Genomic DNA, 14,129 nt, shown 5'->3' with positions numbered 1-14,129 from the left:
CAACCCGAAAGAGAAAACGATGAGGGTCATGAAGAGCCAAGCGCCGTAGGGCATCTCCACTGGACCGGTCTGGCATTGCGCCCACGCCCCAGAGTCGAGCGTGAGCGTTGCGTTATGTGGTTGCCAGCTAAATTCGCTACTAAAAGTTTCCGGGCGACACACCACGAGGACGTTGATCAGACCGAGAAACAAAGACAGCAAGTACAGAGGAAAGAGTGTTTGAAACCTTGAATTATAGAACGATCCCCATGTTCCTTTTGTGATTTCCTTGCCGTTCAGTGCGGCGCTGAGCGTGAAGCCACCCAGCACAAAGAAAGTTGTCGCTGGAAAGTAAAACGTCGTCGCCTTGGCAGACATCCACGCTGGACCATACGTCAAAGGATCACGTTCGTCCTCGCCTTGCCAAATGGCACCTATGTGGTTAAACATCACACCTACAGCCATACAATAGCGCAAGCCTGCAAGACCATGCGACGGGGTCGTCACCTTTTTAGAGTGCCGCAAAGTGCACGCGTCGACTTTCTTCGCGACGTTTAAAATCTCGGCCAAACCCGCACGCTTATACTTTTTCGTCGATGTTTTGGGTAAATCTTCGTCAGCGACAAATTTCCAGTGTACAGGAATTTCAAATCGAGATAGTTCTTTCGATGTTCCCATGAAAGACTTGATTGAAGAGAGCGCCGAGTCTTCGTGCCCATCAAAGTCGTCGGTCAATACGATCGCGGCGCCCACTTCTTCTCCCCAAAGCGCCGAAGGAACGCTGAAGACTACCGCAACACGCACGTATGGATGCTGCACGAGCACAGCCTCGACTTTTAATGGGCTCACTTGCTCACCCCCGCGCTTGATAAGTTCCTTACTACGACCAGTCAAGTACACAAACCCATCGTGGTCCATCTTTGCGATGTCGCCAGTGCGAAGGTAACGCTTATCGGCAACGTAGAAGTAAGTCTTATTGTTAGCTTCTTCCGCATCTTGATACGCCGTCATCACGTTATCACCGCTGATGACGAGTTCACCTTGCTGTCCAAAAGGTGCCGTGAGTCTGCAATGACCATCACCGACGAGCGCAAACGAACAACAGAGAGGCTGGCCCACGGTATCCGCACGCTCGGCGAGCGGAACGTGGACACCTTTACCAGTGATCGGCATTTGTTCACTCATACTATACGTCGGTATTATCGGCACGTCCCAAAATCGTTGCAACTTTTCTGCGTCGGCATGGCTGAGCGCCGCCGCGCCAGAGCGTATGAAACGAAGAGCATGCGATGGCTTTGCGCCACGAGCCACAGCTTGACCGTATTGCAGTACTGTCAAATGAATCGTCGGTATTGCTGAGTACCACGTCGGTTTGACTTCATGCGACGTCGTAATGGTGTCATAAAACGATTGAGCGTCAAACTTACGACAGCAGATGACAGAAGAGTGCGCCGCGATCGTCGCCAAGATGGAACACGAAAGGCCACCGATGTGAAAAAGAGGCATGGCGTTGATGCAAACGTCTGAAGCTTTGAGTTCAAGAGAAGCCGCCAGCGTAGCGCCGTTTGAAGTCAACGCGCCGATAACCAACGGAACAACTTTTGACTTGGATGTCGTCCCAGAAGTTCGAAGCAAAAGACCGATCGTTTCACTCGATTGTACGAGCGGCGCGACGTCACTCGTTGACGATTGAGACGATTCCGGCGCGTACAAACCGGCAAGTTTAGTATCAGCTTCCGTCATCACGAACCATTTAATCGGTATATGAGCTCGAGAAGCTGCCGTTTCAATTGCTTCAGTGTCGGTTCCTCGAAATAACGCAAGCATTGACACTCGACACGACGTCAGGGCTTCGTAGGCGTCTTCCTCGGCGATGCCGGGGTCCAAAGGGACGGCGGTGCACTGCGACGCGACGGCGAGAAAAGCTAGCGCACCGACCGGGCCTGGAGGGACATTATACGCAAAAACAGATGACGAATCTGCCCCAAGTTTACGTAAATCACCGTCCCCTTTTGTTATGAAGTCGATCGCTTGCCCGTACGTCAATGTTGCCCCGTCCAAGCTTCGAAGAAGCGGAGACGCTCGAGGCGCCCTCGCTAGAAAGTCAAGAATATTCACTCTGCTTGACTTTAGCGACACATTACACTGAACCAAACTCGCACAGCGCGTGTTGAACGTGAGATCATTCCCGCTCGGCGCAGTTGCGGTGCTTACATCGATGTTTCGGGCGAGAGTTCTGGCTGAAGCAAATGTCGTCGCTTGGGCGGCGCGTGCGCCCTCCGCTTCTGCTCTCTCAATATCAGCCTCAGCGCGCTCGATGGTGGGCTGATTACTAAACTTGAGCGACTTATACTCTAGCGACTTGATGTCGTCGAACAAAACATCTTCATCGAACTCGTTTGACCTGTAACGACGGGGAGCCGCCTCGGTCGCCGCCTCGAGCCAGGCGTCGAATTCGGCGTGAAAACCAGTGTCCGTCTCGAGCGACGCCGGCAACGTGTGACCGCAGTCTAAATACAGAGCGTGTCTGATCAATTGGTCCTCGCTGTCGTACGCACGGAACGTATTCATGAGCACTTCACCTTGTGGTTTGAATTTGTCTTGAAAACCGAACACGTGCAACGACGGCATCGGCGACGCCGACGAGCGCACGTCGATACCCCACTTCGTCGCCGCGAGATCGAGCAATGAAGATGACGCGCCGCAACAAATCACCGCACTGTCCCACAAATAGCCCCCTTCGATCCCCAGCATGCTTAAGACCTGCGGGTTGGACAACAACGTGATCATTGCGCCGCCTTGCGAAAATCCCACCGCGCACTTGAACGGCCCGTGTTCGATGGCAAACTTTGCCACCGATCGCGCCGCCGTCATTAACGCCGTCGCTCGCTCGCTTTCCAAATTTTCAAACGTATCATCACTCGCGTCGTCGACCCAGGAGAACCACGGTCCATCGATTAATTCAGACGTCGTCTCGTCCGCCGCGTGCGGCGCCTCCTCCGAGCCATTCACGCACGACGCCTTTCTAAATCGCTTCAAAAGCCGCAACCTTCGCGCATGCAGCGCGCTCACGTCGGCGTTGCTTCGCCATCCGTGTAAAACTAAGCACGCTTCGCCATCCGTTCCTTTGTTGGAGCGTCTACGACTGATTGACGCGCGCATGCGTCGTAACGAGCGATCGACGCGTCGACTCGCGACGCGCGCGAGCGACAGCAGGCCTTGGCGCGCTTCGTCGCGCGCGACGGTGGATTCGTCGCGCGCGCACACATCGTTGTTCTCCTGCGACAACTTGGCGGCGTTTCGAGCGCGGCGTGCTCGCCGCGCGAGTCGCTGAATGCAGAATTCTGACGCGTGGGCAACGGAAAAGCGGTTCATCTTCATTGAAGATTCTTCAAGCGCCGGGTGCCTCTGATTCGCGAAGAAGAGCGTTAAATTTCATCATCTCTGGCGAGCAAGTCGTTCACTAAGGCCGAAACCACGGGCGCGCGCACTGTGGCGTGTAGATTGATCACTCGCGCGGCGTCGCGAGCGATGGCGTCGACGCGAGGACGGAGACGCGACGCGAAGACTGCGGCGAGCCGGGCGTCGCACGCCCTATCAACGGCTTCGCCTTCGAAGCCGTGAAGGAGACGAATCGTGAGCGCGGATCGTATGGCCTTGATGATGGCGACAGACATCGGATTGGCGCAATCGTCGGAACCCGTGAGCTTGCGAAGCATGTTGGTGATGGTTTGGGCGCCGTCGGACGTCGGGAGCGTCGCGGAGAGGACCTCGGCGACGCGAGACATCGCCGGTAGGTCTCGTTCCGAAGAGAGCAGAACCGCGACTCGATCGATGAGCGCGTCCACATCCACGAAAACCTCTAAGCGACAGAGTTGCGTGGAGAGCATCAAACAAGCGGCAAGCGTTTGAATGTTCTGAAACTCACGGCAAAAGTAATCGATGCGTTGCACGTCGTTTTCAAGCGTTTCCGGGATAAAGTCTTGAATCATGGCGTTGGGATTGGTAACCAATCGTGCAAAGGCGACACGACAAACACCATTCACAGACATGACCCGGGTCGGATGTAAAGTTGAACTGATTACTTCCGAAGAAGTCTTTTGCGCGCCCTCGGCTCGAGTCTCGAAACCGCTCCTCAGACGCACGCCTCGCCAGCGGTCGACATTGAGAGAATCGAGAAGAGGTGCAAATGTCGCATCGAGCGTCGGAAGCTCTTCGACGACGCTTTCAAGCCAAGCACACGTGCGAGGAAACGCAAGTGCGAGTTCGGTCTCCCCGACTTTCACATCAAATCGATGCAAGAAGCGCGTTGTCGCGTACTCGATGCCATCTGGCATCACCGCGAGCGTCTCGCGGAGTGCATCAATCGCCTCGTTGGCTGCTTCAAGGCTCATCGATTGGTGTATACGCTCGCGAAAATCAAACAAGAACGCCAAAGCATCAGCAATCGCTCGAGATAAAGTGAATTTGTCCGCGTTCGTCGCCGTCTCGAGTTCTCGCGTCAGATTGTCAAACGCAGCGCTAAGATCGTCCTTCACGGAACCATTCGCGAGCGCATTGAGAGCCGTGTAACCATGATCGAGCGAGGTTCGCAAAGCTTCTGATGTGTCTGTAGGTGTGCTTTCCATGCGCAAGATGCTCGCTTCAAGATAGTTGACGTCGATGAGGCTGAGTGAATTTTGGATCAGTTCCAAGCTCTCCGTCGTCTGGCGATCCAAAATCAAAGTGTCGTCGATGATGGCGTCTTTCCATTCGAAAATTCGAGCGCGAACGATAGATGTGTCGATCGTATCATGAACAAGTGATTCGTACACCATGTCCCAGAACGCCTTCTTCATGATTTGTACGACCTGCTCGCGTACGGGATCGTCCTCAACGGGTGACTTTGGTGGCGCTCTGAGCTTCCACTCGGGGTCCAGCATTAATTCGTGTAAAATCTGATCCTTTTGCATTTCGACAAAGTTCGAAACAACGTTTTCTTCACCAGCCATCTGCTGACGAGCGCGTTCTTTGTCCTTTTCGATCGCAGCGGCGATTTGAGCGCTCGTGGCTTCCCGTTTACGCCGACGTTCGTCGAGCCGATCCGTGCGAGTATCCTTTGCCCTCGCTGACTCTTCGTCGCTTAAGCCCGCGGCTCGAACTCTTGTAATCATCGCATCGAACTCGTCGACTGCGCTTTTACCCGAAAGCGTGAAGACTTTCTCTCTTAGAAGCGCGCGATCGTGCGATTGTGCGGAGCGTATCGCGTTGCGTTCTTCACCGAGATCGACTGTGGAATCGAGCGCGCCGCGAGCGCCGCACACACGAATCATCGAAGACTCCATCGCAACACCGATTCGTATGAGCTCTTGGGTCAAACTAAACGCGTCTTTCGATTTCCAAATTTTGAAATCTGCAGTCCACGTGTGCCAAGCGCGCTCGAACGCGTTCGTGATGGTGGCTGTGAACGTGCCCGAGCGCGACATCGTGAGTGCGAGCGCGTCGAACGCGTTAACCAACGCCTTGGATGAATCAATGAGCGACGTTTCTTCGCACGGTACCTCCTTCGCGTTCGAACCACCGAGGACCACATCGGCGTGGTAGCAAATCATGTACGCGCTCAGAACCATTTTCGCTGGAAATTTGGCTTCGCCGCGCTCTTCGACGCGCGCGAGAAGTCGCGTCGTCAGAGAGATCACGGATTCGTCGCACAGTAGCGCTTCAAAGCCTTCGTATTCGTGCTCACCGTTCAACCGTGCGTCGAGAAATGCTCGAGCGATCTGCAGCTCACGCGACGAGGCGTCGTCAGTCACGTCGTCAGTCACGTCGTTAGTCACGTCAGTTTCATGGAGTCGCGTCGTCAGAAAAGGCTGTTCGTATCTTGACTCGCAGCCTACCTCAACGTCGCGCTCGTTCGACACCGCTCGTCGTTCGTCGTTGGATGATGGATGTGTCTCGCTCGCACTTTCGAATCGCTCGCGCACGCGCCGAGGCACGCCCGCGCGCGGCGCGTCGAGCATAACGACGAGCTCGCGTGAAACGACGTATTGGGCCGAGGGCGACCCGTCGAGGAGTCGCATTTGCGCCGTCGTATCGAGCGCGCGTCGATGTCGCGCGCGCGCGGTCTCGACTCTGGAGGTGAGTGCGTGGCGTCCCTTCGCTTCGGCGCCGATCGATCGGTCCGACGACGCGCGGATGAATGGCTCGTGATGCGCGCGCGCGAGACAAGACGGTTCGAGGCCAAGTTAACAAAAAAAGCTTACAACAAGGAAAGAATGGTGGTCAGCCAGACGTGTGGCTGAGCTAGGGTAATATGCGTCATTCACGCGCGAGATGTCACGACGCGCGGTGGGAGTGCGAGAAACTAGTGCGTAAGTTTTCACTGAACGTCGTGAGGCGTGCCGAGCGGGTTTTGCAAAGCCTCGCTCTTGTCCAAACCTTGCCAGCAGTTCAGAGCGGCTTTGGTGTGCTCGATGGAATAGGCGTCGTCGTCGTCGTCGCTAATCTCGCTTCCGTCCGATGATACCCTCAGTTGCACCTGCGGCGATGTCCCGAGCTCAGCGCGCGGGACGTGCTCGCCCAAGAATTCTCGAATCCTGTGCTCGATGGCGCGGAATCGCTCCTCGGCGCGACCGATCATCGCCGTGAGCACCTCCGTGCTGTAGAAAGGCTGCTGCAGGACGTTGACTAGGAAAGGAGAACGCAGCGCCAAGCTCGATCGCTTATCGTGCTTCTTCAAAATTTTCACCAAAGCCGCGTAGTTTAAATTGGTCCAGTGCTCCAACAACACGAGCTCTCCGTGAAAGTTGGCAAATTTCTGGCAAATGCCCGTGTCTCCCGCCAAACACGCGTCGTCGTACACCCCCGCGCTCAACGCGCTCGCGATGCGCTCTTCGTTCTGATCGAATAACTGCTGCAAATGACCCTCCTTCATGACGATTTCCTCCTCTCTGTTCATGAAGAACTCGTTAAACTTCTTCAACTCGTTGGACAGCGCCTGCACGAATGCCCGCTCCCCCGCGTGAACCTCCCCCGCCGTCGCGGGCTTCACATCGCCCTTATTCTCCGGAAGTGTCTTTAACACCTGTTTCAAGAGTTTATAATCCAAAAACTACGCTTCCCGCGCGCGTGCATCGCGTGAATCCGTCAGTCAACGCCCTCGAGTCGTTCGCGCGTCTCGCCGCCCTCCGTTCGCCGTCTTCGCGCGCTCGACGCCCACCATCGCGCGCGAACCGTCCCCATTCGCGGCGTCCTCGCGCGCATCCTTCGCGCGCATTCTTGTCTCTCTTTAGAGCGCGCGACGCGCGCGACGCGCGCCCTCCCCCCCCCTCCGCGACGGTCGCGCGCTGGGAATATTCTACCGCGCCATCGCCCGTCGCCCCGTTTTGCGGTCGTCGTTCGCGCGGTCGTCGTCGCGTCGTTCCGGGCGCTCGCGCGTTCGCGTCGCGCACCTGCTCTCGCACGTTCGGCGCCATCGACGCCGTCGTCGCGGCGAAGAGCTGACCGAACTTCATCGTCCGACGCGTCGCGCGATGCCGCGACGACGACGCCGCGACGACGAGGCGGGGGACGCCGTCGCACAAATGGGGTGCGCGGTACATCGACTCGTTTCACGTTGTATACGGGGTTTCGGGGTGATTTTGGTTTTTTATTCCTACGCGTGCCGAAGAGGAATCTTTTGCGAGGGGGGCGGGCGCGGGACCGTTTTCGTCGAGTCGAGGCTTCGTCGTCTTTGTCGGCGGCCGAGACGCGAGGGGACGTGTGATGGCGTAGTGGGATAGTGTAGAAAATAGTCACAACACGAATGTCTAACATCTAACAGATGCACACATCTAGGATTTCATACTCGGAACGCGAACGCGCGAGGCGGGTCGATTTACTCGCGGCCCCAGCCGCCGCCGCCGCCGCCGCCGCCGCCGCCGCCGCCGCCGCCGCCGCGGTAGTCGCGACCGCCGAATCTATTCCCGCCACCACCACCGCGACGACGTCCACCACCGCCGAAGGAATGGCCAGAGATTTGCGTCAACCACGTCGGCACTTCCTGGTTCGCCTCGCTCATGAGCTCCGTCAACGGGCGAGCCATTTGGCCGTCTTTGGATTCTAAAAACAGCGCCGTCGCCCGACCCTTCTTCCCCGCGCGCCCGGTACGACCGATGCGGTGCGTGTAGTCGTCGATATCCGATGGCAAGTCAAAGTTGATGACGTGGGTGACGTGAGGAATATCCAAACCTCTCGCCGCGACGTCCGTGGCGACGAGGATGGGCGTCTTACCCGCTCGGAAGGATTTCAACGCCGCCTCGCGCTCCTGCTGCGTGCGATCGCCGTGGATGCTCGTCGCGGGCTTACCGTTTTGGTACAAGAAATCCTCGAGCTGGTCCGCACCTCGCTTCGTTTCGACGAAAACCAAAGTCAAACCCGGCACGGCTTCGACCAAATCGAGAAGCATATTGCTCTTTTCGTGGTACGAAGTCACGCGCTCGACGGATTGCGTGATCAACGCGTGCGAAGAGCCGACGCGACCGACCGTGAGAAAGACGTAATCGTCCAAGAAGTCCGAAGCCATTCGCTGGATTTCCCTCGGGAACGTTGCGGAGAACAACATCGTTTGACGCTCGCCACATCGCGGCATGTCGCGCTCGTCGACGATTTGTCGAATTTGCGGCTCGAAACCCATATCCAACATGCGATCCGCCTCGTCGAGCGCGAGATATTGAACTCTGCTCAACGAGATCTTAGCGCGATCGATGAGATCGATCAAACGACCCGGCGTGGCGACGAGAATGTCGCACCCGCGTTCCATGGCGCGGAATTGTTCCACCGCCGGAGCGCCACCGTAGATGACGCACGAGGCGACGCCGGTTTGGTACGCGAACTTCCGCGATTCTTCGTGAATCTGGCTCGCCAATTCGCGCGTCGGCGAAAGCACGAGCGCGAGAGGATACGTCTTGCGGTTCATATGACCGCCTTGAAGACCGCGCTTCAAGATACCGGCGATGATGGGAAAGCAAAACGCCGCCGTTTTACCGGAACCCGTCTGCGCGCACGCCATTAAATCTCTTCCCGCCAGCGAAGCTGGAATGGCGTACTTTTGCACCGGCGTCGGATTCTTAAACTTGCATCTCTTGATGTTCGTGTTCACGGCCGCCCCGAGGTCGAGGTCGACGAACGAAGTGATGGGCTCCGGCACGTCGCGTCCGCTCGTCTCCACGGGAATGTCGTCGTACAGGTCAAAGTCCAAACCGGTGTTTTCGCCGGTAAACATCTTCGTCGCCTCGGAGTCAGGATCGTTTCTCGCCGCCGCCGCTTCTTCCTCTTCCATTTGCGCGAACGGGTTATCTTCTCTGCGGAATCGCGACCGTCCGGTGTCCCATCCTCCGCCTCCTCCCCCGCGATCGTCTCGCCGCCCGAACGACGTCCCGCCGTAGTCTTCCCCGCGCGAAAACCGTCCGCCGCCGCCGCCGCCGCCCCATCCACCGCCGCCGCCGCCGCCCCATCCACCGCCGCCGCGGTCGCGTCCGGTATCCCATCCATCGCCTCGTCTATCGTCACCGCCTGCTCGATCGGAACCGCGCGCGTCGTTCGTCGTCAGTCGCCCGCCTCGGCGCTCGTCCAGGGTTACGCCTCAATGTTATCGCCCGTCGCCATCGTGCGGGGCGGTCGAGATCGCGATCGCGTGCGTCCCCTCTCTCGCGCGACGCGTTCGCGCGTCATCGCGCGCGCGCGATCGATCGATTAAAAATTCCCTCTCGTCGTCGCCGTCGCCGTCGTTCGCGCGCGTCGCGCCGTCGTCGTCGACGCACCGAATCCTCGCGACCCGCCGTCGCCCGCCGCCGCGTGCCGATTCCGCAGATGCGGCGGGACGTATCCCGATTTCTGCGGCGACGCGACCTGCGGCGCCGGCACCGACGTCGACGGTTTCGGTATCGTCGTCGTCGTCGTCGTCGTCGGTGGCGGCGGCAGTCCCGCGCTCAGGGGTGGTAAATCGCCGCTGTCGTCGGCCCAGTCGCTCATGGCGTCGTCCGTCGCGCTGTGCCGCCGGGCGTGACGTCGGCGCCGACGGCGATCCAGATGGGTCGATCGCGCGATTCGACGATCGTTCGATCGACGCGTCGAGGTTCGATCGCACCGATCGATCGCGGTGCGATCGTTCGATTTCGATCTCGACGTCGGTCGAACGCGCCGTTCGTCGCGATCGCGTCGTCGGTCGCGTTCGGTCGGTCGCCGAGAAGACGCGGGCGTCGAATCGATCGATGGAAGACGCGCGTTCGACGCCGCGCGCGCGACACCGCGAGACGCGCGATCGATCCGATCGGTCGCGATCGTCGTCGTCGCGTCGTCGGTAGTCGCGCGTCGCGTCGTCGCGTCGTCGCGTCGTCGCGGCGTCGAGCTCGAGCGCATCGCGTTCAAAAATCAATACAATCAATCACCGACCGGTGGTTCGCGCGTTCGTTCGAAAACGCGCGCGCGCGCGCCGCGTGCGACGTGGATTCCATGGACGACGACGGTGACGCCGCGCGCGCGGCGCGCGGGCGCAAGCGAAGACGAGACGCGTACGTCGAAGCCGTCGGCGTGCGCGACGGACGACTGGCCAAGCGAGACGCGAGGCGGGACGAGCGCGAGCGCGAGCGCGAGGAAGCGAACGACTCGGAGACGCCGACGACGTCGACGTCGACGATGACGGGACGACTCGCTTCGTGGGACGCGGAGATGACGACGGAGGAGGCGACGGACGACGAAGTTCTAGACGCGTCGTCGCCGGCGCGAGACGGAGGCGAGCCGGCGTCGACGGGACGCGGCGGCGGCGGGCGTCGCGGTGCGCGTCACGCGCACCGCGCGTCGTCGTCGTCGTCGTCGACGATGACGATCGACGCGATGCGCGCGATCGCGGGCGTCGGCGTCGGCGTCGCGTTTCCGTTTCCGTTTCCGAGCGACGCGGCGCGCGCGTCGTTTCCGCTCGATCCCAACGCGCGGTGACGCGACGACGGGCGATTTCGACGCGTCATCGCGACGAGCGAGCGCTGGGAAACGAACTAACTTTTTGTGTGATTCGTGTAATTCATTCACATCGACGATTCGGGATATCGACCTCGACGTTCGCGCGCGTCTCGCGTTCGCGTTCGCGTCGCCCGCCGCGCGGACGCCGCCGAGTCGCACACCGCGACGCGTCTTCGCGCGTCGCGCGCGCCGACATGGCGCGCAGCGCGGGCGGATCCACGGGCGCGGCGTCGCTGGCGACGCTCGACGCGACGACGTCCGAGGGTGACACCCATCTGAGTCCGATGCTGATGCGAACGGACGGCGCCGAACGCCTCGACGACGACGCGCTGCGGGCGTCGCCCGAGCGCGCCGCGGCGACGCGCGCGGCGCAATCGTCGGGATCGGCGTTCGGGATGGGCGGCGCGGGCGGCGCGGGCGAAGCGCGGCGACGGGGACGCGGGACGCGACGAGGGGACGAAGACGCGGACGACGACGCGGACGTCGAACGGTCCGCGAGAGACTTGGACGACGACGGCGGATACGAGACACGAATGCCCGCGGTGGACGCGGCGGCGGTGACGCGGTCGATCGAAAATCCGGGACACGCCACGGTGATCGGGGACGAAGGGGCGCGACGCGCGGCGACGCACTCGATTCAAAACTCGCAAGCCGTGCGGTCGAACGACGACGTCGTGAACGGAGACGAAGCCGGGAATGTGAGGGCGCGCGCGCGGGCGATGGGTGAGGAGGCGGCGGCGACGGTCGACGCGACGAATGCGGACGGCGCGGCGCGGCGCGGCGCGGCGCCCGGGTTGACGCGAAGTCGCGTCGGCGGGCGCGGAGGCGCGACGGGGAGTTCGAGCACGGTGCACGGACACGCACAGCGGCCGGCGAATAGTGCGGGAGATTCGAACACGGCGGCGGTGTCGAGCGACCGCGCGCGTCCGGTGGATTCGACCGAGGCGCAGAGGCTTACGAATTCGCGCGGCGAAGGCGGGCGCGCGGATTCGGGCCTGGGCAATAGCGAAGAGGTGGAATGTGGCGACATCAAGGCGGCTGGAAGCTTGCTCGCCGGTGAGGGAGGAGCGGCAGGTGTCGGTACCGAGGTCGAATCGAAGCAAATCATTCTGCCCGCGCCGACGCGGTGGGATAATCAAGAACCGTGGGACGTACCGCGAGAATCGCTCGTTCCGGCGTCGCTCGAGCTCAAGGCTCGCGCGGATGCGCTCAAGGCGATCGAGAATTTCGGCACCGCCGAGCGCGCGTACGGACACGCCCTGCGATTTATCGATCAAATTGAAATGTTTGAAACCGAAGAGACGGGTGGATCGTCGGAGCGAAATTCACAGTTGAAGACGGCGTGCTTGCTCGAAGCGAGCGCGTGCGCGCTTCGGAGAGCCGATCCCGTGCGAGCGGGTGAACTCGCAGCTCGCGCGCTCGCGCGCGAACCGAACAATGCACTCGCACTCAAGGCGCGAGCGCTCGCCGCGGTGACCGAGGGAGATTTCGGCACCGCCATCGGCGACTTGACCAAGGCGTTGGAAATGACGCCCGATGATCCGGGGCTCGTCGCGGATTTGCGCGAAGCCACTCACCGACGTGATGTCGCTCTCCACGCACCACGACGGGGTGGTATCGCATCGTCGTTCATCGGCGCACCGGGAGGAGTGTCCTGGGGGACGATGCCCATGAGCGGCATGGCGGGATCGAGCGCGCAGGGCGGGCAACTGTTCTCTTACCCCAACGCCGGCTACGTCGCCAGCGGTGGCTTGGGTATGCACGGTGAAGTTGAGGGGGAAACCGATGGCGCCATGAGTGCTGGAGTTTTCGGAGGTGGGTTCAGCTCTTTCCAAAACGTCGACGATAACGCTGCCATGGATACACGAGCGATGCTTGACGGTACGCACTTGCGCCGACCAGACAGCCCGTCGCACGCCACCGGCACGGAATCGCGCATGGATCAACCGGGAACAACTTTCAATCGCGTCGGTGGTACGCCGAGCGTGAGTAAAGGTACGACTATCTCTATGCAGAAGAATGCGATGCAGTCGGATGCCTTTATGCTCGGTGACGAAAGCGAAGAAGACGGCGAAGAGGTGTGCGGCGGCGGCGGAAAAGAGCCGGTTTCGAGCGAATGATGTTAAGCGAGCAATGTAGACGACGACTGGATTCGTAATTTTTGTTAATATGCGCGCGCACGCGAATTTTTGTATTAGAAAACTACGACACAATAACAATGACGACGAAGAACCATCAATCAGACTGGCGTTCCGTTTCGTACGCCGTGCACGCACGCCCACCCACCTTCCTCGACGACGCAAATATTGTCGAAATGACGCGCGTACTTTGCCACGACAGATGCGCTCTGCTCACCGTATAAAATCCCACTCAACGCGATTTCGCCACCGACTTTACAGTACCCCGCGAAGAGTGGCTCCAACTCGAGCACGGGGCCGATTAAAATATTCGCGACGACGACGTCCGCCTGCCCGTTCGCGCCCGGAGTTCCGGGATCGCGTCCGTCGCCAAGATACGTCGTCAAGCGATCCTCCACACCATTCAACTTGGCGTTGTCGATAGAACTCTGCACGGCTTGTTTCGCCAAATCCACGCCCACCGCGCGGTCGGCCCCCATGACGAGCGCTCCGATCGCGAGTACGCCCGAGCCGCATCCGAAATCGACCACGAGCTCGGTCTTCCCTCGCCTCGCCAAAGTCTGTTTCAGCCAGCGCAGGCACAACCGCGTCGTCGGATGTTCACCGGTACCGAACGCGATGCCCGGCTCCAGCGCGATGTTCACAGCGTTCGCATCGACGTCTTTACACCAATCCGGCACGATGTACAGCCCGTCCGCGATTTTCGTCGGCGTAAAGCTATCCTTCACCGCCTGCACCCAATCGTTTGATTTCGACTCCGCGTACGACGCTTCCAACGAAATCCCCAAAATTTCTTCCGCCGCCTCGATTCCCGCGCGCGCTCGCGCGTGATCTTCAAAGTACGCCGTCACGTGGCACTTCGCCCAAACGCGCGCCTTCGTCTTGTCGCTCGCCTGCTCCTCGAACGTGTTGGCGCTGAAGATTTCGTGCTCGTCCTCCGTCCCCGCGTCGGCGTCGATCGTCGACACGGACGAGGCACCGAGAGAAAGTAACACATCACCGAGCGCGCCGACGTCGTGGGCGTCGACGCGCTTGACG

General features: G+C 60.0%; 6 protein-coding genes across 6 annotated transcripts; 1 reads left to right on the top strand and 5 right to left on the bottom strand.

The window, feature by feature from the left end:
• Positions 1-528: 528 nt before the first annotated feature.
• On the bottom strand, positions 529-2,550 carry OSTLU_37273 (predicted protein; the record flags this gene model as incomplete). The annotated part of the gene is made up of 1 exon (XM_001417351.1): positions 529-2,550. A coding segment is annotated over one exon (2,022 nt), but the record flags the coding sequence as incomplete, so codon positions are not given.
• Positions 2,551-3,407: 857 nt separating this feature from the next.
• OSTLU_31448 (predicted protein) lies at positions 3,408-5,588 on the bottom strand (the record flags this gene model as incomplete). Its single annotated transcript, XM_001417350.1, has 1 exon — positions 3,408-5,588. The coding sequence occupies one exon, from the start codon at positions 5,586-5,588 to the stop codon at positions 3,408-3,410; it is 2,181 nt and encodes a 726-aa protein (XP_001417387.1).
• Positions 5,589-6,337: 749 nt separating this feature from the next.
• OSTLU_31447 (predicted protein) lies at positions 6,338-7,472 on the bottom strand (the record flags this gene model as incomplete). Its single annotated transcript, XM_001417349.1, has 2 exons — positions 6,338-7,069; positions 7,410-7,472. The coding sequence occupies 2 exons, from the start codon at positions 7,470-7,472 to the stop codon at positions 6,338-6,340; spliced, it is 795 nt and encodes a 264-aa protein (XP_001417386.1).
• A 362-nt stretch (positions 7,473-7,834) lies between these two features.
• Positions 7,835-9,277, bottom strand: OSTLU_87146 (predicted protein; the record flags this gene model as incomplete). Its single annotated transcript, XM_001417348.1, has 1 exon — positions 7,835-9,277. One exon carries the CDS (start codon positions 9,275-9,277, stop codon positions 7,835-7,837), a length of 1,443 nt encoding a protein of 480 aa, XP_001417385.1.
• A 1,870-nt stretch (positions 9,278-11,147) lies between these two features.
• On the top strand, positions 11,148-13,111 carry TPR4a (TRP-containing protein; the record flags this gene model as incomplete). The annotated part of the gene is made up of 2 exons (XM_001417594.1): positions 11,148-12,948; positions 12,969-13,111. 2 exons carry the CDS (start codon positions 11,148-11,150, stop codon positions 13,004-13,006), a joined length of 1,839 nt encoding a protein of 612 aa, XP_001417631.1. The 3' UTR covers positions 13,007-13,111.
• Positions 13,112-13,210: 99 nt separating this feature from the next.
• OSTLU_6437 (predicted protein) lies at positions 13,211-14,101 on the bottom strand (the record flags this gene model as incomplete). The annotated part of the gene is made up of 1 exon (XM_001417347.1): positions 13,211-14,101. A coding segment is annotated over one exon (891 nt), but the record flags the coding sequence as incomplete, so codon positions are not given.
• Positions 14,102-14,129: the final 28 nt, after the last annotated feature.

This window comes from Ostreococcus lucimarinus, chromosome 4 (genome assembly GCF_000092065.1).
Source record: "Ostreococcus lucimarinus CCE9901 chromosome 4, complete sequence".
NCBI lineage: Eukaryota > Viridiplantae > Chlorophyta > Mamiellophyceae > Mamiellales > Bathycoccaceae > Ostreococcus > Ostreococcus sp. 'lucimarinus'.
This window is presented reverse-complemented; position numbering and strand designations above follow the sequence as displayed.